The following is a 27584-nucleotide window of genomic DNA, read 5'->3' as shown; positions in this document are numbered from 1 at the left end:
GGGATTGGATAATTTCATGGAATTTTAGTGCAGCCTCTATGAAACCAGCAGCGTAACACATCTAATGAGCCCAAGTGAACACTGAATAAAGATGGGAACTTTTCAGTTAGATCCCACTATAAACATGTCATCTCTCTGATAGAAAATGACTGCATATTCCTCTGGAAACTCATTTAGAAAACAGCAGCCCGCACAAAGGTAGCCTTTTTCACTTGGGAGGCTTCTCTTAGAAAAAGTCTGACCATTGATAACCTGCAGAGAAAAGGTTTGCCTCTTTTTAACAGTCTTTTCTTATTTCTGGTGCTAGCTGAATCAGTTGAGCACATCCTCCTGCACTGCCCTTGGATAGAAACTTACAGAATTTGGGCATTTCCATGATCAAGAAAAAGTGGGTCACTGCAGCAGCTGTGGAGGGCGAGCTTTGGGCTTGGAAAGGGGTCCACTCCATTAAAGATGGAAGGCTCTCCCCCTCACACCCCCCCCCCCCCTTTTACCATTTTTTGGGTGGTGTGGAGGGAAAGAAACAGGAGAGCTTTTGAAGGATCGGTTTCACCCATTCAAGTTGTCAAGGAGCATATGATAACTATGGTTTTAAATTTGGTATAATGGGCTCATTGCAAGGGATATTAATGTAATCCTTGATTTCCTTGACCCCCTTAATAAAACTTCCTTGCCGATAAAAAAAACAAATATTTGTCTATTATATATCATGGCAGTAGATGCTTTTAATAATAAAAGTACTTCAGATAATTATTCGCTTTCAAGTGTCAATCTTTATCTTCATGATAGACAACTTTGCATGTTTCAGGCTAATGCCAGAGTCTGCACTTGCAGCACCCAAGGAAAAAAGGCTTTCGGGAAGACAGTGGTTTGAAAGCGGAAAAGTGGTACTTTCATTCTTCAAACTTTCCTCTTCGTCACATTATTCACAGATGGAACTCCTGTTCTTCGAACTTGTAGTATGGCAGAAAAAGGACAAGCTGGTGCCGAACTCATGAAATCCTAAGATGTCCTTGTGAAGAGTGGTGATTTTACTGAGTCAATTCCATGATAAGGGGCCAGAGAATGCTGAACTTGGACAAAAAGGGGTGCATACACTGGTCACAGATCCCAAGCTGGACCTTTAACTAGTGGTGTCTACACTTCCAGGGATTTTCAGCTCCTTATCATGGAACCAAGCCAATGAAATCACCCCTTTCATTGAGCACTTATAAAGAGCAGTGATTTTTGCCAACTCAAATCCATGATAAGAAGCCGTAGAACACTGAACTTAAACACAAGGAAACACAAGATCTGTTCATACAGATCCCAAGATGGTCCTTTACCCAATGGATCCAACTTTTCAGGGATCTTCAGCTCCTTCTCATAGAAGTATGGAACCATGCCCATGAAATTACCTCTTTCCCTTGAAATTATTATAGGTTTTTTCTTATGCAGCTTGTGTTGGTCTGTCAAGCTGGGACTGTAGATAACATAGAATTTGGGGCATAAAGTTCTTCTTGCTGCATGTGCATGGGCACGCAAGGGTAAAAGAACTTGGAACTAAAACTAGTTTTTTGTGCAAACTAAGATGATTGGTATTTTTGGGTTTTTTTTTTTTTGAATAATTTAATCCACCTTCATGAAGAATGATAAATTAAAATGGGTGATGCTTTCTTTGACAGAAAGGTGCGGCACCTATCACTGAAGGATCTGACGAGGAAGATGTGGAAGACATTGAATTTGACGATGACTTTGAAGGTGAATTATTCCCTCCAAAAACAAACTTTATTTTTTGGCATTACATGAATATATTAACCAAATAATTAGAGTCTGGAAATTTGATGATCCTTTAACTCATTATTGCAATGGCAGACGATGAAGAAGATATGCTTGAGCACTATCTTGCTGAGAAATCTGATTCATCCTCTCATTCCACCAGAGTCAAGTGAAGAATACATAATACCTCAAAAATATGAACTAAAGGTATGGAGAAATCAGACTCATTGTTCTAACTGCTATTTTTAGCTCATTCCTGGTATGTTAATGCAGACCAGAATGCAACGTTCACATCTCTACCACATCCTTGCATGCACAATCCCAGAGAAGAGAGAGAGAGAGGAAGAGAGAGAGCTTGTTTATAGTATTCTTAGTATTTTCTATAAGGGAATTATATTTACATAGTTATTCCCTTCTTTTTGTTCGAGTTTTAGGATTTCATACATTTGTACATCATTATTGAAGGTGGTTGCCCAAGTGGTAATGTTGGTTTACTGTGTTCCAGGGGATTGAAATTTTAAAACAAATCCGAGACCTAAAGCTTGCTTCATAGCAATAGTATTAAATTGTATTATCGAAAGGAAACCCTCCTGAAACAGAACTGGCATTGCAAAATTCAACGAATCCTGTGGAGGGAATTTTTTGCTGACTGGCTGTTGAACAAAATTTGTAACCTCGGAAGTTTTCAATCAGACCCAGCTTGCGCACTTTGCTTGGTGGGCTGTCTGGACCTGATTTTAATGGCGCGGGTGGGTGGGATAGTCTTGTAGTCATTTCGCTCGAGAAATCTTTAATTTTGAAAATGCGTAGTGAATGCTTTTTACATGTTGCATCTATTTCAGAAATCCTGTGTCTAACTGAGTTAGGTACTTGATATTTCCTGGATCCTAAGTTGCCCACAAATTTTATTTTTACTTTTTATTTTTAGGCATGTGATTCTTTGTAACTTAAATGCTAGTTAAAAATTGGCCCTAGATCGGGGTTTGTAAGTCCAGCAGATGAAAACACAATCAATATAATGTAACATTTGTACCAATAAGAAATCTTAAAATGTGATTTGCTAATTCTAAGCCTTAGATTTATGTTGTTTTATATTAGTTGAAAATTCAATTCAAATTTTTTATTAGTTCTACTCGATCTTTTTAAAAAGGTTCAAATTCAAGATTGAAGTTCTAAGCTCGGATGAGTATTGTCTGCTTTGGTTTATTCTTGTCCTATAAAAGATACCCAAAGTAATTGAAGTTTAAACCATTTATAGGCTTAAAATAAGGTTAAACCATTTATGAGCTTAAAATTTCTTTACATGTCCATTGTGAGACCGGGGCTGATTCGCATCCAATCCCTGATGTCATCGGAGTAACCCACTCTCCCGTGGAACTACTCTTGACAAGGTATCATCTGCTTAACCTCTGCCTCATTGAGCCACCGGACGTACGAAAGGCACCTCATATAATTAAAATTAAATTTAAAATTTGAACATTTTCTAGTACATGTACAATGATAGCAACAGTAAGAAATTAGAAAGATTCACTTTACAACAGCTCAACACACTCGGTGCCAAGTGTTAGGAGAGATCACTAGCAAATTGTTCCTTTGACAATAAAAAATAAAAATAAAATAAAATAGAAAGTTTCACATTAAGCAGAACGAGGGGATAGAGGGGTTGAATCCTGCAAGTTTATACAAAGAATAAAGATCTTATTACTGAGTACCACCAAACTTGTTCACAACATTGAAGAGGCATACAGGCATGTAAAGTGGCCTGAACATAATGTGCCATGTAATTATCTCCCCACCCAACACCACACCAACCCCCCCCCCCCCCAAACACCCCTACTCTAATGCTATATAACTACTCCATGTATATACCCTGGCATTATAATCCACAAATTGGAATTTTTCAAGCCTTGGGCATTACATTACAATATGATACAGAGAGATCACCTGCTCTAAACCATTGTTCAAGGCAGCAGCTTACAAGTATGAAATCTAAAAATCCACAGGGCAATACGATGTAAATTTCTCACTGCCAATATGTATGTAAATTTCTTGAAGATCATCGGTAAGCACATCCGAATAATAAAGTATCAGTTCTTGTCACTATCTGCACTATACACATCCTTGATCAGCCATACCTTGAGCAATAGTCAAGAAAGCAGAGATGGCTGCTCCATGTACCAAAGCCCTGTCAATTGAAGGAATAAATAACAAGAAAAAATATAACTTCCACATAAAGCCCTGCCAATGGAAGGAAAACAGAAGGATTATATAACAAGAAATATCTATTGGGTGGGAGGTGGGGTGGTATTGATAGTCCCAAAAAACAGAAAAATCATAGGACAATGATTTTTAAGGGGTTGGCATTGTCCACAACAGGGAGTTCTGGATACCCAGTTGCCATTACTTCCACAGTTTGCAACTGCAGATAGCCACAAGCATGTTGCAGCAGGATTTCATATTCCACCATATATATATATATATATTTTTTTTAAATCAACACGAGCCATCCAAGTTCAGAAACTTATGATGAGTTTGCAGCCCCACCCCCGCCTCCTTTTTGGGGTGAATTTTTTTGAAAGTATAGGTGCAATATATTGGTAATAATTTTTTATGCTTTAAAAAAGCAAACTTTTAGCTTTTAAGCAGATTATTCCACTCCATAGCTGTCCCTATTTTTTTGTCTAAGATAATTAGAAAATTATTCACATTATTTTTGTCTCCTAAAATGGCATTTCCATTTTGTCATTTTAGACAAATTAGTCAGTTCACAGTTTTTTCAACAAACACCAGGGATCAGATTTTTCTTTTCAACAGCTAATAGCTCCTTTTACAGCCATCCAAATCAGTTCCTTCTCACTAGCTTCTTTTCAAAAGAATTCTTTTCAGAGTGCTAAAGGATGGCCTCATTCACCAGTGCCCAAATCTAATTAAGGAGTGAAAATTGAGTTCATCACTGCGATGACTTCCCACACAGGGCACTGTCCAATTGTCTAACAGAAATATCTCTATAATTACAATATTAAGTATAATATGCAAAAAAATATAAGTTACTTATTTCCATAATCATGTTGCATGCTGAAGCACTTACTCAGGACCCTCCTTCTGATAACCAAAATCGGCTGCTGCTTTGAGGGCTCTCTGGTACGTTTGTTTCATTGCTTCCTGCCAATAGAAGTGAAAGTAGAGAAGAAATTACAAAACCTCTAAACATGACTCAATATATAGAAAGGCTGACCAGCTAAAGGCCCCAAAGTTGACATGATAATACACCCTAAGCTCCCCTTTGGCCCCACCTAAACAAAGTTAATTGTCGAGCTAATCACTTCAGTTATGTACTATGTACAATTACTGTTTGGCTATATTCCTGATATGTATTTATAGTAACTAGTTCTTTTTAAAAGCATCTTATTTGGGAGCTCTTTTCATCAGTGATATTTTCAAGTTTATTGCCCCTTATAAGTGGCAACTGTCATTACGGGAGATATTTCAACTTTATAATTGACACTCATAAATAAATTCATCCTTCATGAGAGCAAATAATTTATCCCCTTATTTATTAAAAATAAATAAAAATTAGAGCAAATAATTTATCCTCCAGCAAAGCTCAGCAATTCAGCCGTGTCATTTCCATAAAGTTTATCTTGCTCCAGCAAGATAAACTTCGTAAATCCAATTGGAAAACTTTGAAATATTGGTTCAAACTGCCACAATCTGCATGATTCCTCTAGCCTTGCACCTACCTTCTACAGGTAGCTCTCCCTCTGGCAAATGAAACCCTCTTTTAGTCTCTGGAAAACAAACAGATACTGTTTCCTTCCAGATTAGGTCCGTCTGCCATCAAGAACCTTCATGCCTGATTTCTTTCAAATAATAATTCATTTGTAACACCCCCCTCCCTCCCCAAAATACTCAGTTCTCATTACAAAAAATTCTATTTATTTTCATGCACCATCAAGAACCTTCTTCTAGCGAGGGGAGAATTAGGAGCCACACAAAAAATTCCTACTAATTTGCAATAATGGAGCCACCAAAGCATTCATGTCCATAAAGGTCTATAAACAACACTAGCTCTATTGTTTTAGACCTTCACAAGATCATAGTCATATTTTGACCCCCAAAGGCCGGGTTAATATAGATCAAGTGTTGAGCCTTGTGCTCATAAATTTCACTTTTCAGTTCAACATTGAACCATTCTCAGCCCATTTACCATCCAGGTTTATTAAGTGGTTCATAATCACCAGCAACCTTTTGTGAAGCCAGAGACAGCAGAGAAACAAATAATTACATCACCATTACAGTCAAATATTCAAGGGAGTACAGTTGAACAACAGACACATTTGAGAGAACTAGGTAACACATCAGTCTCCAGCAAATATTGTGAAATTGGGCTGTGGTAGTGTTATTCATCCCCATCAACCTTGCTCATAGAAGTGGCCTCTAATCAAGATTTGGGGGTTAAAAAAACCAACATCAAGTAACAGAGTCTGATATCATTTTTTGGCAGATCGGTCCTGGGATTACATTCACTGCAGACCGTGAATGGAAAATGGATCCTCTTTAACTTCCACAAAAGGGAGTAATGTGATAAAATTTAGTCAGTTTGATGACATACCACCAACACATAAGGCAAAGGAATTGCTAGTTCAACTCCAGAAAATATTGAAGTCATGAATTCATATAAATGATAATGAAGGATACAAAGAACCTCACCTGTAATTTTGATTCAAAATCATCAGGAGACCAATGCATTAAATTACACTCATGGTTCAATTCAAGTTCCCCAGCTGCAACCTGTAACAAAGTTGATAACAGAACAAATTAATCAAGAAGAGGGCATATTAGCATAGATGGATGACAATCTAATCATACAAACTTTTGAGATGATCTAGTCACATTTTTCCATCTAAACAGTAGGTTTGAAATGATAGAGTTGTTAAACATAAATCTAATTGTAAAGTTGTGAGAGCAATATAATGAATCCGTACTGCAATTCAATTTAAATATGAGGAATTCCATAGGATTTCCAATGTGTCAACAAACATCAAAAAGGAATGTAAACGAGTAAAAGTATTAATTGTAAACCAGAAAAACTTTCAAAAGGTATAGAAAAATCATATAGCACCATAATTTAGTAGAGTTATTTTTCCATCAATATCTGCACAGAACATCACATCCACAAGTTTTGCTCTTATTTTACATGCTAACATGACAATTACATGAAAAAAGGTTTTTTAATGACCTTGATCTATAATCTATAATCTATGACCACAAATCTGTCCCCAGTTCCCATGTAAAAACCCTGCATTCCACAATTCCAATGTGCCATGGTGCCCAGACCAGATCATAACCAATCACATTTGAACCAATTTTTACATACTGGACTTGAGAAAAAACAAATTGACAAATCATTGCAACTGAAGAATATGAAAACCTACTATTCCATAGATGCAGGGGAGTGGAGAGGAGAAGAAGTAGAATGAAGAGAGAGAAATGGAAGATAATATATATATATATATATATATATATATATAGAGAGAGAGAGAGAGAGAGAGAGACAGAGAGAGGGGAGAGAGAGAAGAGTGCAGGCATTTCAGTTAATCCAAATGAATAATCCCTTACTAAAGTTTCGTTTGCGGGATCAAAAATATTCTCATGGAATGATATTCACAAGAATCTCATTCCTAAAAATGGGATGATGCGTGCCTTGTGGGAATATATATATATACATTCAGTTTGTACTGTTAAGATTTTCAGGATGTGGATGTCCATGACAGTGTTTGGTCCAACAAGAAAATCTCTAGTAGGCATTTCAAAAAAATTACCATTATACCCTTTACCTGTGTATGAACACTATATAAAAAAATAATCACATTTCAGCACAAAAGCCTACTAAGAACATGTACCAAACTAAATTCATGTCCTAAAAATTACAACCACCACAATTTTTAAAGAAAAATTCAGCACACTAATCCAAGTAAGCAAAATAATGGGGGCAATATGGTCTAAAATTTTCAACCATTTTTTTTTTATGTTTTTTATAATATACAACTATTACTTTTACTTTTTATTGATTTCAATTTTTATTATTAATAACACTATAGTATGGGGGCATTAATGTCCAAGTGCCCAAAGTAGAGAGCAAATTGGTCTCAAAAATATGACACTCATGGGATTGGATTCTCATGAAACTTACCCGTGGGAGGAGCATAGGAATGGGATTCCCATGTTCTAGAGGAATCCTTCATTCCAAGGGGATGTTAGATTATCGCCACATCAAATTCCAGCCCTAAAACACACGTGGGAATAGAATGACATGTACATCACATTCCTAGAAAGGTTGAAAGATGTCGTAAACCAAATGGCCCCTTACGTCCATAAGCTTGAATTTAAACTTATAGGCAATGAAGAAACCTAAAAGATAAATCAATCAAAAGTTACAAATAATTCCAAAGTAATAAAAAAAGAAAAAAAAAACACACACACACACACACACACAAACAATAACCCCAGAGTAGAAACCAAAACAACTAAGGAGTCGTTTGGTATCGCTATCAAAAATTAGAGAAATGAAAACCAAAAACTAGAAACCAGAAACCTATTTGGTTAACATTTATAAAACTAATATAAATTAAAAAGTTCATCAAAAATTTCTCATTTTCATCTTTAAATCAAATGATATTATAAAAATATGATTAAAATAATAAAATTACAAATAATACACATTAAAAAAAATACTATGATAAAAAGAAAATTATTATAATTATTTTACTTTAATTGTTCTACTTTCAAATTTTACTTTACAATAAAATTTTATTGGGCATGACAATTGAAAAATAGTAAAAGTATTTTGTAATTGGCTTTATTACTATTTTTTGAAATTTATGTACATTTTTATTTTAATTATATTTAAATTCATATGATCATTTTGTTTTTATTTTAATTTAAAAGTGTATAAAGCAAATAATTTAACCCAAAACAACTATTTCTAAATATTAAATTTTCTAGCAACAGGTTGTCAAAACAACTGAAAACCATAAAATCTAGTTTTCAATTTTTTGGCAAACTGAAAACCGGCAACAAAAACAGAAAGTTAACAACATAAACAAACGCATTTTTATAATCTGTGTCTTCACTGTGGAGAAATAGAAATAGAAAACAGAAAACAGCAACAATACAAACAGGCCCTAAAATTCCTTAAATAAGCAAACACACTAACATAAAATCCCAAACTTCCTAAGCTAATGCCTCGTATAAAAGAAGATGATCAAAAGATGAAGCCCTTCGTCACTCCCTAGATAGAAAGAACTCGACTCTTTAGAGTTAGATTGCAAATACAACTCTACGAGATAAGGTTAAGTTCACAAACCATCTTCAAGAATCTAAGTAGAGTCTGAATTAGGGCGACTACTTTGACTAAACAAGCTAATGTATCAACAAAAAAAATCCTCCTTTGGAAGTAGTCACAAACTTATCCAATATGGCCTCAATCTTTTCCTACTACCGTGCGATGGATGCTGCCTGAGAAACTACAATACAAGAAGACAATGCAGGAGGCTTAAAGGTGCCTCTGTAAGGTGTTAAAGTCCTCCACATGGAAAACAAGACTTAATAATCATATGATTTGGCAAATCAAGTAACAATGCATTAGATCTAAGTTTTCTAATAATAGAGGATGTCTCAACGGCACAAGCATGCAATTTCCAAATGAGTTCTTGGAATAGTGTTTAGGACCAATGCATACCTTGATACTATCACCTAGATTGAAATCCATTCCTATGAGTTTAATTAATATAAATATATATATATATATATATATATATTTTATAGCAAAAGAAGAGATTTCATTAAAAAGAGAAGAATTTACAAAGGGGAGAGAATAAGATCTTCCATAAAATTCTGGAAGATTTAGAAAAAATAACTGAAAACACAAATAAATACTTTGAAATATCAAGGCAAAAAATTCCTCAAATCTCACTAAATTTCTGAAAAGTTCACTCCCTTAAAGCATCTAAAACCATCACACCATAAAGAGGCCAAGTAATGAATCTTTTCCCAAACCAGCTACCTATTCAATTTTTTCCCTGAAAACATCTGTGCATTGTGCTCCAACCATAAACCTCAAAGCACTGCAACTATACCACATTTCCAAAGAACAGCCCTACCCTTGCTTCTTCCTAAACCCTCAAAAGAAATAGCCAACATTCCTTACCCAAGCTTCTCACAACACACCAAATAATTTATTCCAGATGCTCCACGAAAAATCACAATGTGAGAACAAGTGAGATGCCGACTCAGAATCCAAATAACAAAGCACACAAACATTTGGAGATAAAGCCTTCAAAGGTCTCCTGGTTTGCAACATATTATTACTATTAATTCTACCAAGCCCAGTCATTCAAATGAAAACCTTAATATTTCGAGGGGCTTTGAACGAGTTTAATTAATATTACTCATGAACCAAGAAATGTTACTCAGCAGGCTTAAAAGTACAGGCATCATGTGGTAAAGGAAGTGGTTCCTGCAAGGCTAGAGCATAGGGATTGTAGTCATGCTCAAATGGCCTCTTGCGCAAACCTATTCACATAATTGTAAATATGTATAACTTATAAGCAAGTTCCAATTGTCACATTTTTCTCCAACAAAACACCTAAAGAAATCACCTAAACTAGGATTAACAATGTCATTTTGACCAGTGTGGGAGAAAAGAACAAAAAAGAAACCATCAAATTATTGCCACACGATTTGCAAAGTCTCATCCAAAAGTAACTAATAAACTTTCCATATCTATCAGACATTGTACAGCTTGGCAAGTTCTTTGCCCCAACTTTTGTTATCTATTTTGATGATAACAAAACATCGTATTAATGGGAAAAATTGTTATCTAGTTTGTTGTCTAGTGGCATCCCAAGCAAACCCCAAAGACACTTAAAATCAGGATGCCTAAGCAGACAATCATGTACTTCATCTCAACAAAAGCTCTAGCAGTTGCAGTGTTGCCTAAGCAGACATGCCTTTTATTTATTAGATAAATTGAGCTTAGCTAAGTTAGCTTTGATACCATAACATTAAGCATAAAAATATTTATACATACACAAACACACAATGACTTAAGTGTAATAAGAGCACAAATATAAATCATAATTGCATCGCTCTTTCTCATATTAAAAAGTAAATTTCATGGATAGGTAGGGCAAAGAGAACACCATACCCCACCAGCACCAGCAGCGATTGCAGGAGCAATAAGAACATTGGCTTTTCTTAAAACATCAACTGCCTCAGGAGTGCAAGGCATGTTTGAACCTATGAAACAAATGGAAACATATGGTTATAACATGACTAAAGCAAAATTTAATTGTGAAGAGCCACAAAGTATCATCTCGAGAACTACTACCTTCTATGAGTATACGACACCCAGAATTAACCAGATTAAGGGCATCAGACTGATCAATTTCATTTTGTGAAGCACAGGGGAATGCAACATCACACCTTTCATTCCAAGGTTTCGCTTCATCATAGTACTTTGACCGAGCATAGGTCTTTGAATAGTCTCTGCATATACCACACGTATGAACAGAATCAATCTAGAGACATGAAGGTTGCAATGAATTAGATAGATGAAAGATGATAAGGAAAACACACACCGCAAACTTCTTTGTTGAGCTTTGATATCTCTCAAAAATGTTATTTTCATGTAATCAAATCCATCCTCATCCACCAAATAACCCTTTGAATCTGCACAATATTTTGTTAGAAAAAGAGCATTCAATATAGACTAAATGCCTATACAAGGGGCACATGACCACTCTAATGAAATAACATAGCAATTTTAAGTCCTTAAAGTTTAGCAGAGAATAGAATTCACAAAAAGCAGTATAAAGTGCAAAACTAGTGAAAAAGAAAGGAAAAGAAACCGGTATCCTCACCAATCTACTTAAGAATAAGACGATGTGCTCCTACAAGTTATAGGAAATAAATTGGAAAAGAAATGAATAAATACTCCCTTCATATCATTTTGACTCTGCTACAACTACAAATATGAAAACATGGGATATAGTACTCTCTTCCACCAGAAGAAGTGAGCTGATGTTGATATTTCAACTTCAAATGGATGTATTATTTTGCTAAAACTTTGAAGCCAACTTCCTCAAACAGGGCCAACAAGTTTTTTAAGAAACACTGCATTTAAGGCCTTGCTTCTATATTATTGCACATCAGCCAACAATGACAACAAAAAATATAACAACAAACCAAGTGTTAGGTCCAAAGGTGGAGTCAGCTACATAAATACTTTTACACCAATTTACATGATCATGGGCAATTTCTTCCGACAACTTAAGAGCTATTAAATCCTTAATCACTATCTCAATCCAAGTTATTTTAGGTCTACCCTACCCCTACTACTGCCACTCACAATAACTAGCTAACTAGAGCACTATTTGGCCTCCATTGCAAGTCCACAAAACATCTAAGTCATCCCTCCCTTATCTTATCTTCTACAGGTACTACGTCTAACCTACCACAAATACGTTTATTCCTTAATTTATCTTTTAAAGTTACACCACTCATCCACCTTTTTTTCCTTTTTTTGATAATATACACCACTCATCCACCTTAACATTCTCATTTCAAGAATTTTTACTTTTTAGATATGTTTTTCTTAGTTGTCCCGTGTTCCAATCCATATAGCATAGCTAGTTTATAGTCATCTTATAAAACTTCCTTTTTAATTTTAGAGGTATTCTATGATCACACAACACGCCCAAAGCACTTCTCCATTTTACCCCTCCTTTAATTGTATAACATCATCTTTGTTTTCTCCTTCAATTTGCATAATGGATCCAAGATATCGGAAACTAGTAGTGCTATTAAGTTCTTGTCCATCAAGTTTAATATTTTTTTCCCAATATTCCTCCGACCACTGAAATTATATTTCATATATTCTATCCTATTTCTACTTACCCTAAAACCTCTAGATTCTAAAGCTTCTCTCCATAACTCTTTAACTAAGATTATACTGCATGCCTAGTTTCATCAATCAAGAAATATCACCTGCAAACAACATACACCAATGGAACTCATTTCGGATACAAATAGTAAGTTCATTTATAACTAGTGCAAAAAGATACGGGCTAAAAATAGATCCTTGATGTACACCTATTGTGATTGGAAAATCCCTAGATTTTCTATCTATAATCCTAACATTAGTCATTAATTTATCGTACATATCCTGAATGAAACATTATACTATTACATACTCTTTTTTTTTCCTAAAACCACCGTAGAACTTTCTTAGGTACCCTGCCATAGGCTTTCTCTAAGTCAATAAAAACCATATGCAAGTCCCTCTTCTTTTCCCTAAACTTCTCCATTAATCGCCCTTTACAACAGCCCAACAATCTTTGAGAAAAGCACTAATAAACCCATCCGGGCATGGGGCCTTATCCTTTTCCATACCAACCCCCCCCCCCCCCCCCTTCTCACTTCCTCAAGCAGTCTCTCTAACCAACTCTTCTAATCAACATATATAGGATTCCAACTGAACCCCTCTAACATCGGTCTACAATGGTCCTCTGAATACATGTTCTGAAAGAAATTGGTAATAATGGAGGCAATCTGACCTTGACCACTGCTGACTTCCTCGCCCACCACATCTAACTCCCTGATGAAATTAATTGTTATTAGCATAAAGCTACTAACAGTTCTATTAAAACCGTGTATTGCCTTCACTAAAACTTAATAAGGTGTCATCATAACATCACTGCAAATTTATTACCTTAAAACCCAAGAATGTTTTGAGACCTTTTTTTCTTCATAAGAATGATTCCTAGAATCTAGCAGTGTTAGGCTAATAGTTATATGCTTTGTTATCTTGGCTATTCTAATTATTTGGTCCTAAACCAATTCTGAATCCTGGTTCTCCAGTACAAATTAAATACATTTCCATTTTTCTCACAAACCCCAACCATAAGTTAATTTCCCCGAGTCATCCAGCAAATAAGCATGCATACATGCAAGAACTATTGATCATTACAAGCATGTCAACTCTAACTCCGCATGTGTTGTACTGTGTGTCTCAACTCTTTCCACTCACAGCTGAACTCAAGCCTGGTAAAGGAGGATTGTATCAGGTAGATGACAACCAGTATAAAACTTGTTAAGGCTCCATGTCAGATGAATCCCCACTTGACATTGGGGCACTCCCCACAAGCAATGCGCAGCACTTTTAGCACTTGAATGTAACAAAAAATAAGCAAGACTAATCGCCCTGAAGCGACACTATATGCCAGCGCCTGCGTATGATGTCAAACATGCAAGGGATCTCACATCATTCTGGATGTGAAAGTAAAGAAGCTAGATTAAGAGATTAAAGTTAGATTAGCAGCTCGAAAACATAAGCAAGAAGGTGATTGACACAATAATAGGAAGAAAAATCAAGTCTATATTTAAGAAACTAGGTGGGTAGGTAGGAGAAAAACCTACACAATTTGAAAAATAGTGCTTCAAACTTTTAATACATTGGGAAAGCTAAGAAGCATCAATATCGACAAGAGATACAGATAACATGATAAAAACACAATGATACAGCAATCTTGAAAAAATACATGTATATACATACATACATATATATATATATATATATATATAGGCATAGTTTTTCCGAGATAACAAATATTGAGGTGATCATAATTTAAAGTGACTATAGGCATCATTCACTAAGCTCGCCATCAAACTTTACAGAAAAAAAAAGAAAAGAAAAGGGAAAGAAGCAATCAGGCAGAAAACGAGAGGCTCTTTCACACAGGGCTGATGGGAGCCATGTCTCATCAAGAAATTTAATTTAAAAAAAAAAAAAAGACAAAGGGAGAGTGATGGCTGGTCAGGGTGAGAGGGTCTGAGAGAGAGAGGGAGATGAGAGAAGCTCACACAGTCAGCTTGAAACTGAAGACGGAAAATCTTCCTCCAGCAACCCACTCCCCTCTGGTCTGTCACTGTTCCAGTGACTACTCTAGTCGTTGCTGGTCTGGTGATACAAGGGAAGCCTGAAAGGTCCAGCAGTGCAAGGCAATAATGATGCTAGGGCTCAAACTCAAAGCATTCACTCAAGTCTCACAATTTATTTTTTGCTTGTTTTTGTGTTTGAGAGACAGGGGGGGGGGGGGGGGGGGGGGGGGGGTGGGGGGTGGTTATTCCTATACAACAAAGGGGAGAACAAAAGGCAGAGTTTTACATATGATACATGTCCTGGACATGTCTCATTGTGTCCAGCCACGTCTTACACACATCCAAAAAGAAAAATTAAATTAATTTCTTACACATGTCGGACAAGTGTAAGGATGTGCTGGGCAAGTGTTGCTGTCCAACACTAGATACTGACATTGGAGGCTTCAAGAGTGCCAGTGCTTCCTAGTGAGAAAGTAACACATAAAACAGGATAGGCATCATTATGTACAAAGGCCTAAAGATAGTGTTGTGGATTTGGAAGTGTATTGGATAGAATTATTTAAATTAAGATGATCTTACGACGAGATAAGAGATAGTAAGTGTCATTAGTATTTGCCCACCTAGTAGATTTAATGGACAGCCCAGTGCACAAAGCTCCTGCGTATGTAGGGACCAAGAGAGGGACAGACCACGATGGGTCTATAGTACGCAGCCTTACCTTGCATTTTTGCAAAAGAATGTTTCCACACCTCGAAACCATGAGCTCCAAGTCACACGGAGACAGCTCTACCATTGCGCCAAGGCCCCCCTTCCCATCAAGTAGATTTAATGGAAAACTTTAAAAGGCAATTTTTGGGAAGATATAGATAATATTGCATAAGACATACAGGAGTGAGAAAATACTCATAAGAGCATATTTGAATGGTCATGACGTTATGAGAAGATACATGGAAGACATATATTGATAGACATGAGGCAGCCTTTATGGCCACTTTATCGGCCCATTCTTTCAGGTTTTCTACAGGTTTGCTGCCGCCCGATCTTGCTAGGGATTGGTTTATGTAATTTTTCTGCTTGTTCTTCACATTTTTCTTGGGAGAACATCTTGTTCTCCCCTCATTGTACTATTTTCTTTTTTGTTAATATAATTCTTTTCTCTATGGAATTACAAAAAAAGAAAAAAAAAAAAAAACATTCGAGAAAACCAAGATGGATGAGCAGTATAAAAAGATAAATTAGCATTTGTAGCATTTTAAAAGAATGGAACAAACTAACATGGTTTAGGCACTTGCAGCATAGGCCAAACAACACACTGGGGGGTGAGTTGTTATTAGTGGTAATAGGCGAAGGGGTAGACGTAGAATAACTTGGACTTAAGACAGTGAGTTAAGGATTTGACAACAATCCAACTTTTCAAGGATATTTCCCCCTGATCATTCAGAATGGCAAAAGAGGATTCATGGAGCCAGCTACAACTACTGTGACAGTTGTTGTCACTTGTCATTAAAATCCAAATCCCTAATAACAAAGCAAATGCTCATGTGCACAAGCATAAATAGAAAAACTTTTCAGGCCAGGAGAAAAAGGATAACAAACGACAAAATGACAAGGATATGATCGCATTCTATGATCAAGTAGCAATTTTACCATAAATGGTCAATCACACTGCATTTTAAATTGTTCTGAAAATACTCAACAAGGAATCTCATGATTTACCCGATATTGTAATGGGAATAGCACCATAAGCAAGAAGCTTCTCAATAACATGCATTGCTATCTTCCCAGACCCACTTACAACACATCTACAGGAAAAAAATTCACACGAAAATAGTTGGAAACAGAATAATTAGCAAATTAACATTCACAGATAACGAATTCCAACATTACAATTAAGTTCCCGCAGTAATTATGACGAGTAAACCAAATTCAACATTTTTTCTACAATAAATCAGATTAAACATTTGAAAAAAAAAAAAGGAAAATACAGAATTACAAAAATATTCAAGGGGAGTATAAAGCTTTCTATCAGCACAAATGAGAATAAAGAATTAAACAGTGTTCATCTTGAAGAGATAGCTTCAGAAAGTTCATGATACCAATTGGTGAAAATAACACCATAGTGTCATACATATTATTATAAGATCAGAATACAGGAAAACAATCTCTTTGAGCAGAAATCAAGCCACCATGCTCAAATCTATTTCCAGGATCATTTCCCTTACATAGTTAAACAAAGAGCCTGTCCCAACTTTCACAATTAATATGGAAGCAGAAGGTTCGTCACCGTGGATGGCAAATATTTTAACTTCACTCTCAAAGGAGAAACCAAGGATATGTTCCAGATGTCAGAAAGTGAGATAAGTACAAGGATCCCCTTGAATTTGGATGCAGAAAGATTCAAATGATAAATTCAGGTAGAACTATGGTGCACCCACATGGAGAGGCTGTGATTCAAGAGGCCACGAGAAGTAGATCAAACTCTGATATTTTTCCAGGAAGAGAAATATGAAACAAAAATTTCTTGACCTGCTAGAGAATAATGATGGGGAAATGAGGTCGATGCTTTTCCCTGAGTGATTCAAAGCTAAAGGGTGATTGCGGATTGTCAATTGATTGAAGGAGTTTGGTAGCCAAGCATTTCCAGCAAAGAAAGGGGACCAAAGGAGGTTGGAAAGGAGAAGGAAGAGCAGCAAAGAGCCCTGAGGATTACCAAATTGCACTTATGTCGGCGAGGGTTTGGCCTTGGAGCAGCTGAGAGCTTGTGAAATAAATGTCATCCTTATGTAGCTAGAGTTTCACAGAAGGGCAGAGCATAAAAGGAAGATGATAAGTGCCTCCAACGCGCTCAAATGCCAAAGAGGGGAAAAGGATTTCTTGCACAGAAGGGGGATATGGTCACAAAGATGCTATCTATGCAAAGAAGGGCCTGAGACAAAGAGTCATCTTCTTGTTAGCTGAGAGTGGTCCAGAAAGATGTGGGATAGTACTTTGGCTATGATAGGAAATTTTTGGATGGCAGCAGATTCAGCTGAGGAAGAGCAGTGGACATCAGACAAAGCTAGAAAGAAAATTTTTGAGCTGATGCATCCAAGCATTTTCTGGATGCAAAGGGAAGAAATAGAAGAGCTTTTTGAAATGACTAAATCTTGTCTAATAAGGTAGATGGCTCAAAAACCTTGCATTTTCGGTTCAAGTGGCAGCACTTTGTTAATGCCCAGACAGCCACTGATTTTGTTGAAACAACTTCTTTATAGTTCCAGTTTTGGTACTTGGGTTGCACCCCATTGGTAGCCTTAGTGCGAGCTTTTCTTTTCCCCTATCAAATAATAGTGATAAGAAAAAAAAAAAAAAAAAAGATTCCTTTGTAACTATGTTGGCTATATATTTTTTTTTTTTTTTTTTTTTTTTTCAAATTTTAGAAACAAACCTCAGTCCTTTGAGTTCTTTATTCATGTCAGCAAGCATAAGCTGGGCAAAGAAAACCTGCAGAGGAATTGGGGAATTTGTCAAACTGAAATACATCCAAGAGAAGTCATATTTATAACTAACACCAAGTACAAAGGCAACTAATAAAGGAAAACAATGAATACTTTACACGTACAGGCACAGTCAGCAGTCAGCAGTCAGGACTCACCCATATACAAAGAGAGTACCAATGTTGAAGAAATATGTACTTACCAGCCCATAGCCAGTTGCTTCAGTTCGAAGGCTGGAACCAGACCAGAATATCCTTGGCCCTGTAAAACTTCCCTGCATGAATGAGGGACACATATGAAACCATTAAACAAATCACTTGAGTTCCTTTCAGCCAATAAAATGTAAGCGCTAATTTAAAACATCTATAAATGTCAGAATTCAAATATATTTCATACAAAAATATACGAAACCTTTATGATTAAAGATATTTAATCTGCAAAATGAAAGACTGTGTCAATTAAGACAGAACTCAGATTAGCAATAATGAGACATAAAATTTAAAACGCCAAAATTCCAAAAAGGAACCCTCCCAGAGGGACAATGGACAAGTATCCCACAAAAACAAAAATTTGGAAACTGCATTCCTCATTATTAGAATTACTATGGTCGCTTTATAAATTTTATTGCAAAAAAAAAGCTTTCTGATAAGAGGAGAATTTACAAAAAAGGAGAAAAAGAATTCCCCCATCAAAATTCTGGAAAAAAACTAGAAAAAAATAAACTAAAAAATGAAAAAAAAAAACAAACAAACATAGTAATCAGAGCAAAGATTACTCCATTCTCGCTGAAAAGCCGAAAACTAATTCCCTTAAAGCAACTGAAACCAACACACCATAAAGAACATCCTGTAGATTGGAGACTTTGTACACAGGCGTGGATCTTGGTAACTTGGTGTCCAGAAAACATCTCTTTGGTGGGGAAAAGGTGATGGCGCTTTCCTTTAGAACCTAATTCTCTTTGGCATAAGGTAATTCACAGTAAATTTGGAATATTACAAAACAGGTAGATGCTAAAGCAGGAATTAATTTAACTTATTTGAGTCCTTGGAAGTTTGTATCTCAGATTTATGATTATTTCCTTCCTAAAGTCCATTATACAGTGGGTAATGGGGACCATATTCACTTTTGGGAGGATCATTGGTTGAGGGAGAAGCCTTTGGCCAGTACTTTCCCTAGTATTTTTTGGTTATCACATCTTGATGGCGCCCCTGTATCTGCTTTTATTCTTTTGCAAGAAGATGGCCGTTCTTGGAACTTCCATTCTGGGAGAAATATGAATGAGAGAGATTAATGAGATGGCTCTTTTGACAGGGTTGCTCAATTCTTTTCATGTTCAATAGTGGAGTGCTAAAATGGCTGGAGTTTGACTCCTTCTGGGGAATTCTCTTGTAAATACTTGACTTGTGATTCTACTGCGGGTCCTTTTGATTTGTATCCCTTGTTTTAGAAAGCTAAAGTTCCCCAAAAAATAAAAGCATTTACTTGGACCGCAATATAAGGCCCCGTCCTATGACATTTGTGTCCTTTGTATGAGTAAAGATACTTGTGCACTTCTGTTTCTTCATTGCCCTTACATTGGCTATTTGGAATAAATTATTTGGTATATTTGGTGAAAATTGGGTCTGTCCATACACTTTGAAATCCTTTTATTCCATTACTTTTAGGGGTTTTGGCACGTAAATGATAAGGAAGCTCCATGGCAATGCACAGTTATAGCTATTATTTGGTATGTTTTGTTGACAATGAATCCTAAAATATTCAGAGGTGTGGCTACTTGCACTGCTGTGGGTGTCGGCAAATGTTTTTTTTTTTCTTGTCACGTCTCACTGGAAGATTTACAGCGGGATTAGCTGGCCCTGCTACACTGAGTTTGGTTCTGGTTTAAGGTTGTGTTCTTTGTCACTAGTTTCTATTGATATAAAGGGAGGATTTCTTATTCTCCTGTGTTTTCTTTTTTCTTTTCCTTTCTCTCTCTCTTTTTCTGAGGTTCCAATCTTTCGGCAAATACACATCAAGGAAATCATAATGAATGCCACAACCCAAATTACATTGTCAACAAGTTCATCTACCTAAAGCCATATTTGGTACAGCCCCGCCCCCATAAGTCATGAAAAGACAGAAGAAGTCCTCTCAAGTAGAAGTGGCAAATCCGAATTAGATAGAGCAAAACCATCTTCTCTTTTTTTTTTTTTTTATCAAGAGAGAAGACTTTATTAAGAAGAAGAAGTAATCAAGGAGCATAAGAAATCCTCCTTAAAAGATACAAGAAGAAAGCGAAAACAAAAAACAAAAAACAAAAGCAAAAACAAAAACAAAAACAAAATAAATGAAAAGAGCAAAGCCATCCAATTATGCTGTAAATCAGAAAACGAGAAGATTTTGAAACACCCAGCTGCAAAAACCCACAAGGAGGCCACTGAATCATATCCCAAAGCATAACCGAAGGCATCCTCTTCCCTCTAAAAATACAAGCATTCTGTTCCAACCAGATCCCCCAAAGAACTTTATAAGACCACTAAAATTACAACCCCCGGGGAAGATGTCTATATGACCATTCCTTTCAACATAATCCACAAATTGCCTAATGGTGGTCAACAAAACCTTTACTCTTCTAAACCGATCTCGTGAAATTTGTATACCCTCAGATACAAAATCTTAAACCATGAGAAAAGTTCAAACCCAGCACACCTAAATATAGTAGATTAGTATTACAGCATCAGGTGACTAAGCAAGAAACTAGCATTGCACAAGATAGAACAACTGATATTTTCTTTTAAATGTTCAATTTCCTGTTTTTTTCAAAAAAAAATAAAAAATAAAAAGGTACTTGTATACCACCTACGTGACTATGAGTGCATCAACTCTCTTTACTGCTGCTTCAGCCCAAATCTTATAAATTTTGATTTTGACTAAAATACCAAGGCTTCAGAACAAAATTTTCAATAGAAATTTTTATTCAAATTTTGATTTCAGGTGGAAAAAAATTATGTATTTTTTTTTTTAAACTTTGGAAACTTAATAGAACTAATAATACATGATTTATTTTAAAAAACGTAAATAACTAAATACCAAATAAAATGTACAGATGACAAGTATATGGTGTATAATGTGCACTCACAGACTCACTGCAAAAACGATAAGCAGATTAAATATCTTCTAAATGAAATTCATAAATCAACAAAATATTATCTTATATGCAAATATGACTAATTTAGACATAAAATGCTGACTTAAACATCAAAGTTTATATATGCATTCAGTATTCCACATAATTTCAAAACACTTAAAGCTATCATTGCTATCCTTACCTCACTGTTTTTTCTTTTCAAGATAGAAAAAGAAGATATATTAAGAGAGAGAGAGAGAGAGAGAGAGAGAGAGAGAGAGAGAGAGAGAGAGAGAGAGAGAGAGAGAATATACAACAAGTGCAAGGATACAAATCCTCAAAAAGAAATGGAAAAAAAAAAAAGCAAGAAAAAAAATTTGAAAATATAAAAGTACAACAACAACAAAACCAAGCCTTAGTCCCACTAACTGGGGTCGGCTATATGAATCCTTTTCCGCTAATTTATGCGATCATGGACCATTTCTTTTGATAGATTCAAGGATATTAATCTAAAATAAGCCATGAAAAACCCATCTTTAATCCCTTCCAATCATAGTTCACCAAACACTTCAAATTAGCTAATCCACTCTGACCCTTCTTCACCTTAGATTTACCACCATCAAACCTAGCTTCCTTTCCTCCAAGATGAGACAAAAAGAGGCCCAAGTTATCCAACAAACTCTGAATTAGTGAGTTTCAAGGTCTTTCCCAGAAAATTCTTAAACCAGAGTTGGCAGAGTTCCATATTTTACCTTCTGCTCTTCTTTAGAAACATCATCCACAAAATTATTAATTCAATCTAAACCTTCTAGAGGAGCAGGCAGCACATAAGATAAATTCCCAAGGCAATCAGAAAAAATATCGAAAGAAAATCCATGATCCCAAATGTGATCCAAAAGTAAGCCCTGTCACATTCAAAATCACTACTGCCTACGCTGTCATCATCCAAAATGTCCCCTATCTCTCGCAATCCTTGCTCATGTTAGCCCTCTCACCAATTGGCTCCTCCACTATACTTAACACCTTTAGAATCTCTCTTAAGAATTTTTTTTGTTTTCAAATCTCACTTATCATCAGTATGTTTCCTCCTTTCAAAACCCATTTGCAGTTCCTTACTGTGAACCTAAACCTTTCGACTCCTCAACTTATCCAAATTGGCTCCCTTTCTTTCTCTCCGAACCAACAATAAAGTCCTAGGATTTCAGCCCCACAAGAATTAAGATTCTTAGAAGAAAATCCTCAAATTTCATCCCTGAAGCCCCCACCGTTAACATTCTTCTCCTGAAGAGGAGAAACATCAGCCTCTAGAACATTAGTTGAATTTTCTAATTCCACCTCCTTCTCTTTTTTGTTTTCGGAGCTAATACTTCCATGGTAGTCAAAAGCGCACCTCAGGCACGAGGTGCAGTGGGGCGATGAGGCAAGCGCCTCATCAGGGTTGAGGCAAAGTGACCTTCAAGAGGAGCAAAGCGCACTGATGCTCCAGACGCAGTGAGTCAAGCCTTGAAATTTTTTACCTTTTAAAAGGTCAAAGCGCACTGATGCTCCAGGCACAGTGAGTCGCACCCTGGATGCGCTTCTTCTTTGCAAATTTATAATTAATATATAACATTTTTTACAGAATTTAGCCGCTGTTTTGTTTAGATTTTAGACTTTGAAATCTTTTATTGAACTCTTTTCTTTTCATATTGAAGATGCTTTTGGGCCTTCGGCATGGCAATTTCATTTCATTTCTAATTTGAAGCTTGAACTCTTGCATGCGTAATTACTTAATGTTGAACTATGTTTGTTTCACTTGGAACTTGTTACTTGGTTGTCAAAATTTCTATGCATTTATGTTTTGGTATTGAATATTTTGGCATTTTAAATTCTAATATTACTATTGATGTGTTCATATATCAATTACCCACCAAATAGGCATTGTACACAATTTTAATAATTAGTGAGGTGCGCGTCTCACGCCTTGGCTCCAAGTACCCTTTGCGCCTCAGTGAGCCTTGCGCCTTTGACTACTATGAATACTTCATTAGTTGAATTTTTAGAAACCTACCATTCTAATTCCACCTTCTCTTTTTTGTTTTCAGAGCTAATACTTCTCTCCTCTTGATCACCATGGATCTTATTAGAAGATGAGCAAAGCACTGAATTGAAGACAACTTGCTTCTGCTCTGAAGGAAGATGAATTCCAACATTGCTGATTCTTCTTAATAACAAACAGAGCTCCAACCTTCCCTACTTTACCCAGTCTCAGATCGAAGGATACAGAATGAAACCTCGTCATCAATAACTAACAGTACCATTATAACAAGAAAAAGCAAGATGAGAGCTGGAAAGTAGGGCCGTTCAAAAATATCTGAAAATTGATCCAAAACCGAAAATCTGAACCAAACCATAATTTCAGTTAACCAATTTGTTCGGTTCGGTTTCAATTCAAATATTTTTAAAACGTCAGATCATGGTTTTAAATAACGGCCGTTACATAGCGTAACGGCCGATACGTAACGGAAATCGGAGGCCCCGAAACCGATACAGGCCGATAATGCGGTTCGGAAAAAATTCACGGCCGTTACGGAGACATAATGGCACGTAACAGCCGATACCCAACGTTACACGTCGTAAAGGTCCGTTACGGACCGTTACATGGCCGACAGGTCGCAAATTCGCTGAAGGCTTTCTGCTGCAGGCAGCAGCATTGCTTTGCCCCTCTCCCCAGTCCCCACACCCATCTGCCATTCAAAGGGTAAAATGGAAAGTTACAAACTGACCTTGAAAATTTGTTGGCCGAAGCAATAAGAAGGCTTCGAGGCCTGAGAGTGAGCACACCGAGCAAATCTACTCATCTTCGCACTTCGCAGCCTTCCAGGACTCAGGAATTGCAGACTTGCAGTTGCAGCAGCTTGGCAAGTCACCGACGACAGGTCTGCAGCAGCTCCGCCGCCCCTGCGAGTCGCCGATAGCCCGTCGGCGCCTTCCCCCGCCAGTCAACGCAGTCACCACCAGCCAGCCTCTCGATTTCAGCTTCGGAGCTTGGAGTCATCGCTGCTTTGTGCTTCGCAGCCTTCGCTCCTTCAAGGCTCCTCCAAGTTCCCTCGAATCCCTCCCCTCTCTCGGTCTGACTCGACTCCCAGCCCCAGCGTATGAGACACTCTAACACTCAACAGTCAACACTCAACACCCACAGCACTTATCATTATGTTATTTTTTTTAAAATTATATTTTGTTGTAAAATAGGTTTGTTAATTGAATTAAAAAATAATAATTTAATAGAGTAAAAAATTAGAAATCATTAATAATTATGTAAAATAAAATTTTCTTAATTTATAAATATTTTAATTGTATTATATTTAAAAAAATTAGAAATCATTAATAATTATATAAAATAAAATTTTCTTAATTTATAAATATTTTAATTGTATTATATTTTTTGAAAGATAATTATGAAAATTAATTCCATGACATAGCAAGCAATTATTAATAGTATATAATTAATATTTTTTAGGGTTAGTAAATAATTAATATTTACCAATAATAATTGAAGCCTTTTTTATAATAATATTTGAATATCCACTACTGCATTCACCATCTAAATAAAGCATTAAAATAATGTATGTACACAAGACATCCATGTGATGGCATTTTATATTATCTAGGCTTAATTGAGCTCTATTTTTCACCATTCTTAAAAAATTCCAAGGAATACTCTGCACAATTATTATAATATTTAGTCTTAGGATTTGCCAAACTTATAGAAATAAAATTAATTCATGGCACCAATTGGCTAACATACTATTTATGTCAGCAGGACAAAGTGGTCATTTTGATAAAGAAGTTATCATATTCACTCCCATCTATTGAAAAAATATTAAATAATATTCATATTATAAAAGAAAAAAAAATTAAATAACATCTGTCACTCATTTTATGTTACATGTGTATCTACTTGCCATTTCTTGAGTAGGGTGACCCTGTTTATTAATATTCTTTAAGTTTTAAAACATCATTTTGAGCTTAAATTTAAAATTAGGTAAAATAAATATTTACATCTATTTTTTGTTTTTAGTTATCAAATAAAGTAAAAATTGATAACTTAATAAAAAAAAAATTAACCTAATAGTTAATACATTAATAAATCTGATTTTTACTAATTACTACTAGAATTTGTAGAAAAATTTAATTTTAATCCATATACTGAGAAAATGCTTAAAAAATTAAATAGTCAATTTGTAATGTATGGATCTCTATTTGTGATGCTGTGATGTATACGAAAGTAGAGCAAAAATCTTTTTCACCTTTAAAATTATAATGTTAATTTCTTATAGTTATATATGAAAATAAAATCAAGCTATAAAAAATAATAAAAATATCTTTTTAAAGATAAAGGAATATATTTTTTTTGTAATAAAATATCTAATATTTTATAATTTTGTTTATTTAAATATAAAAATAATAAACATTACATATTATTTTTAATCAAATATTATACTTTATTTTTACGTAATAAGTATTTAAAATTAGGACTATTTAGTACTTATTATTTAATATTTACTAAATTACTAATTATATTATTTCTGTCATTGTAGGAAGGTTGTAACTTTGTATTTTCTTTATGTTTTGTGTAGAGATCATCAAATTAAGTCTATCAATATGTCACGTGATAGAGGAAATGAAAACTTACCTAGTGAGGATATTGGATGGCATTTTGGTACTGCAGTGGACGGTAATAGACATGTTATTATGTGTAAGTTATGTGGGAAGATAATCAAAGGGGGCATTACACGCTTAAAACAACACTTCGCACATAAAAAGGATCAAGTAGCTGGATGCTCAAATGTGACCACACAAGTAAGAGAACAAATGATGAAACATCTACAACAGTATGCTGAGAAGAAAAGAGATAAACAAAAACGTCAAGAAGAAGCAGAAGCCCAAATTAGAGGAGATTTTGAGAATTTGAGCGATGAAGAAGACTTGGAAGAAGAAAGTATGAGATTTGCTCGACAAGAAAGCATACGATCACAACAATAATGGAAAGAGAGACAAAGATTTCAAGCAAGAACAACTAGAAGGGGTAATATTTATGAAGAGGGAGGTGGCTCTGGCAGTGGTGCTACCAGTGGTTTTAATAGAGTAGGAGCTCGATCTTATAGTGGTCGAGAAGCTGGAGGTAGTGGACGACAATGGATCAATCCTGATGCCCCTGAAGCTAGACTAAAGGCAATGGATCCTATTTTAGAAAGAAGCAAGAGTGCGAAACAACCAAGAATCAACACAAAGTTACTGAAAGGTTTAAGAAGTAAATTAGGAAAAGCGGTTGGAAAATTCCTAATTTATAATCGGATTCCAACGAATGTAGCTGACTCTCCATTTATGCAGCCTATGCTTGATATTGCTGCAGAAGTTGGAAAGGGGGTGAAGGGTCCATCACCCTATGAGATATCTGAAATTTATTTGGAGCAAGAGTATCAAGAAATGAAAAATTATATAGCTTCTTTTGCTGAAATTTGGAAGGAGAGAGGTGTAACACTTATGTGTGATGGTTGGTCAGGACCAACTAGAAAACACATTATAAACTTTTTAATTTATTGCGATAGAGGCACCGTGTTTCATAAATCAGTAGATGCCTCTGATGTGCCAAGCAGAACAGTTTGTCCTCATATTGAATCTATAATTTCATTTCAGATTAATGGATGAGGTGGTTAAAGAAATTAGAGAGGAGAATGTTGTTCAAGTAGTGATTGATAATGAAGCTGCAATGAAGGCAGGAGGAAAATTATTAATGCAGAAGAGGCCCAATCTCTATTGGACAGCATGTGCAGCTCATTGCATAGACCTTATTCTTGAAGATATTGGTAAGAAAAGTAACGTGAAGAAGGTCTTAGAAGATGCAAGAACAATAACCTCATTTATTTACAACCACACATGGACAGTGAATTTCATGAAGAAATTCACAAATAATAGAGAGTTACTTCGCCCTGCCATCACTCAATTTGCCACAAATTTCATTGCTTTGGAGACTATTGTCAGGCATAAACAAGTACTAAGGGAAATGTTTACATCTGATGCTTGGAAAAACTCAAGGTTTGGAATGGCAAAATCAGGCCCCCAGCATATGATTCAAAGAAAATTATCTTAAGCAAAGAGTTTTGGCAAAAGGCCTCTGATATAATGAAAGTAGAAGAACCCTTGGTGAAAGTTCTTAAATTGGTTGATGGTGATGAAAAACCAACCATGGGCTTCATATACGAGGCAATTGATAGGGCAAAGTTGGCTATTCAAAAAGATTGCCGATTTTACAAAGACTA

At 35.7% G+C, this 27584-nt stretch overlaps 2 protein-coding genes across 9 annotated transcripts in view; one reads left to right on the top strand and one right to left on the bottom strand.

Annotated features, from left to right (window-relative positions):
• LOC131164029 (uncharacterized) overlaps nucleotides 1–2402 on the top strand; it is a 40260-nt gene extending 37858 nt beyond the window's left edge. For 2 of the 7 annotated variants that reach the window (XM_058120941.1, XM_058120942.1), the window contains 3 exons: nucleotides 809–887; nucleotides 1665–1740; nucleotides 1855–2308. In XM_058120941.1, coding sequence (XP_057976924.1) covers nucleotides 809–887; nucleotides 1665–1740; nucleotides 1855–1931 — 232 coding nt within the window. In that variant the 3' untranslated portion in view covers nucleotides 1932–2308. Of the gene's footprint in view, nucleotides 1–808; nucleotides 888–1664; nucleotides 1741–1854 lie in introns of all 7 variants that reach the window. The other 5 variants (XM_058120943.1, XM_058120944.1, XM_058120940.1 and 2 more) reach the window with 5 other exon arrangements.
• Nucleotides 2403–3435: 1033 nt separating this feature from the next.
• The window catches only part of LOC131164027 (uncharacterized), a 36554-nt gene continuing 12405 nt past the window's right edge, over nucleotides 3436–27584 (bottom strand). For both annotated transcript variants that reach the window (XM_058120934.1, XM_058120935.1), the window contains exons 8-16: nucleotides 18379–18450; nucleotides 18128–18183; nucleotides 16417–16502; nucleotides 11400–11490; nucleotides 11150–11307; nucleotides 10967–11058; nucleotides 6469–6549; nucleotides 4847–4920; nucleotides 3436–3943 (exon numbers count right to left, since the gene is read on the bottom strand). In XM_058120934.1, the coding sequence (XP_057976917.1) occupies nucleotides 3868–3943; nucleotides 4847–4920; nucleotides 6469–6549; nucleotides 10967–11058; nucleotides 11150–11307; nucleotides 11400–11490; nucleotides 16417–16502; nucleotides 18128–18183; nucleotides 18379–18450 (786 nt within the window). In that variant the 3' untranslated portion in view covers nucleotides 3436–3867. The remainder of the gene's footprint in view (nucleotides 3944–4846; nucleotides 4921–6468; nucleotides 6550–10966; nucleotides 11059–11149; nucleotides 11308–11399; nucleotides 11491–16416; nucleotides 16503–18127; nucleotides 18184–18378; nucleotides 18451–27584) is intronic.

This window comes from Malania oleifera, chromosome 9 (genome assembly GCF_029873635.1).
Source record: "Malania oleifera isolate guangnan ecotype guangnan chromosome 9, ASM2987363v1, whole genome shotgun sequence".
Taxonomy (NCBI): Eukaryota; Viridiplantae; Streptophyta; class Magnoliopsida; order Santalales; family Ximeniaceae; genus Malania; species Malania oleifera.
Note: the sequence above shows the minus strand (reverse complement) of the source record. Positions and strands in the feature narration are given on the sequence as shown.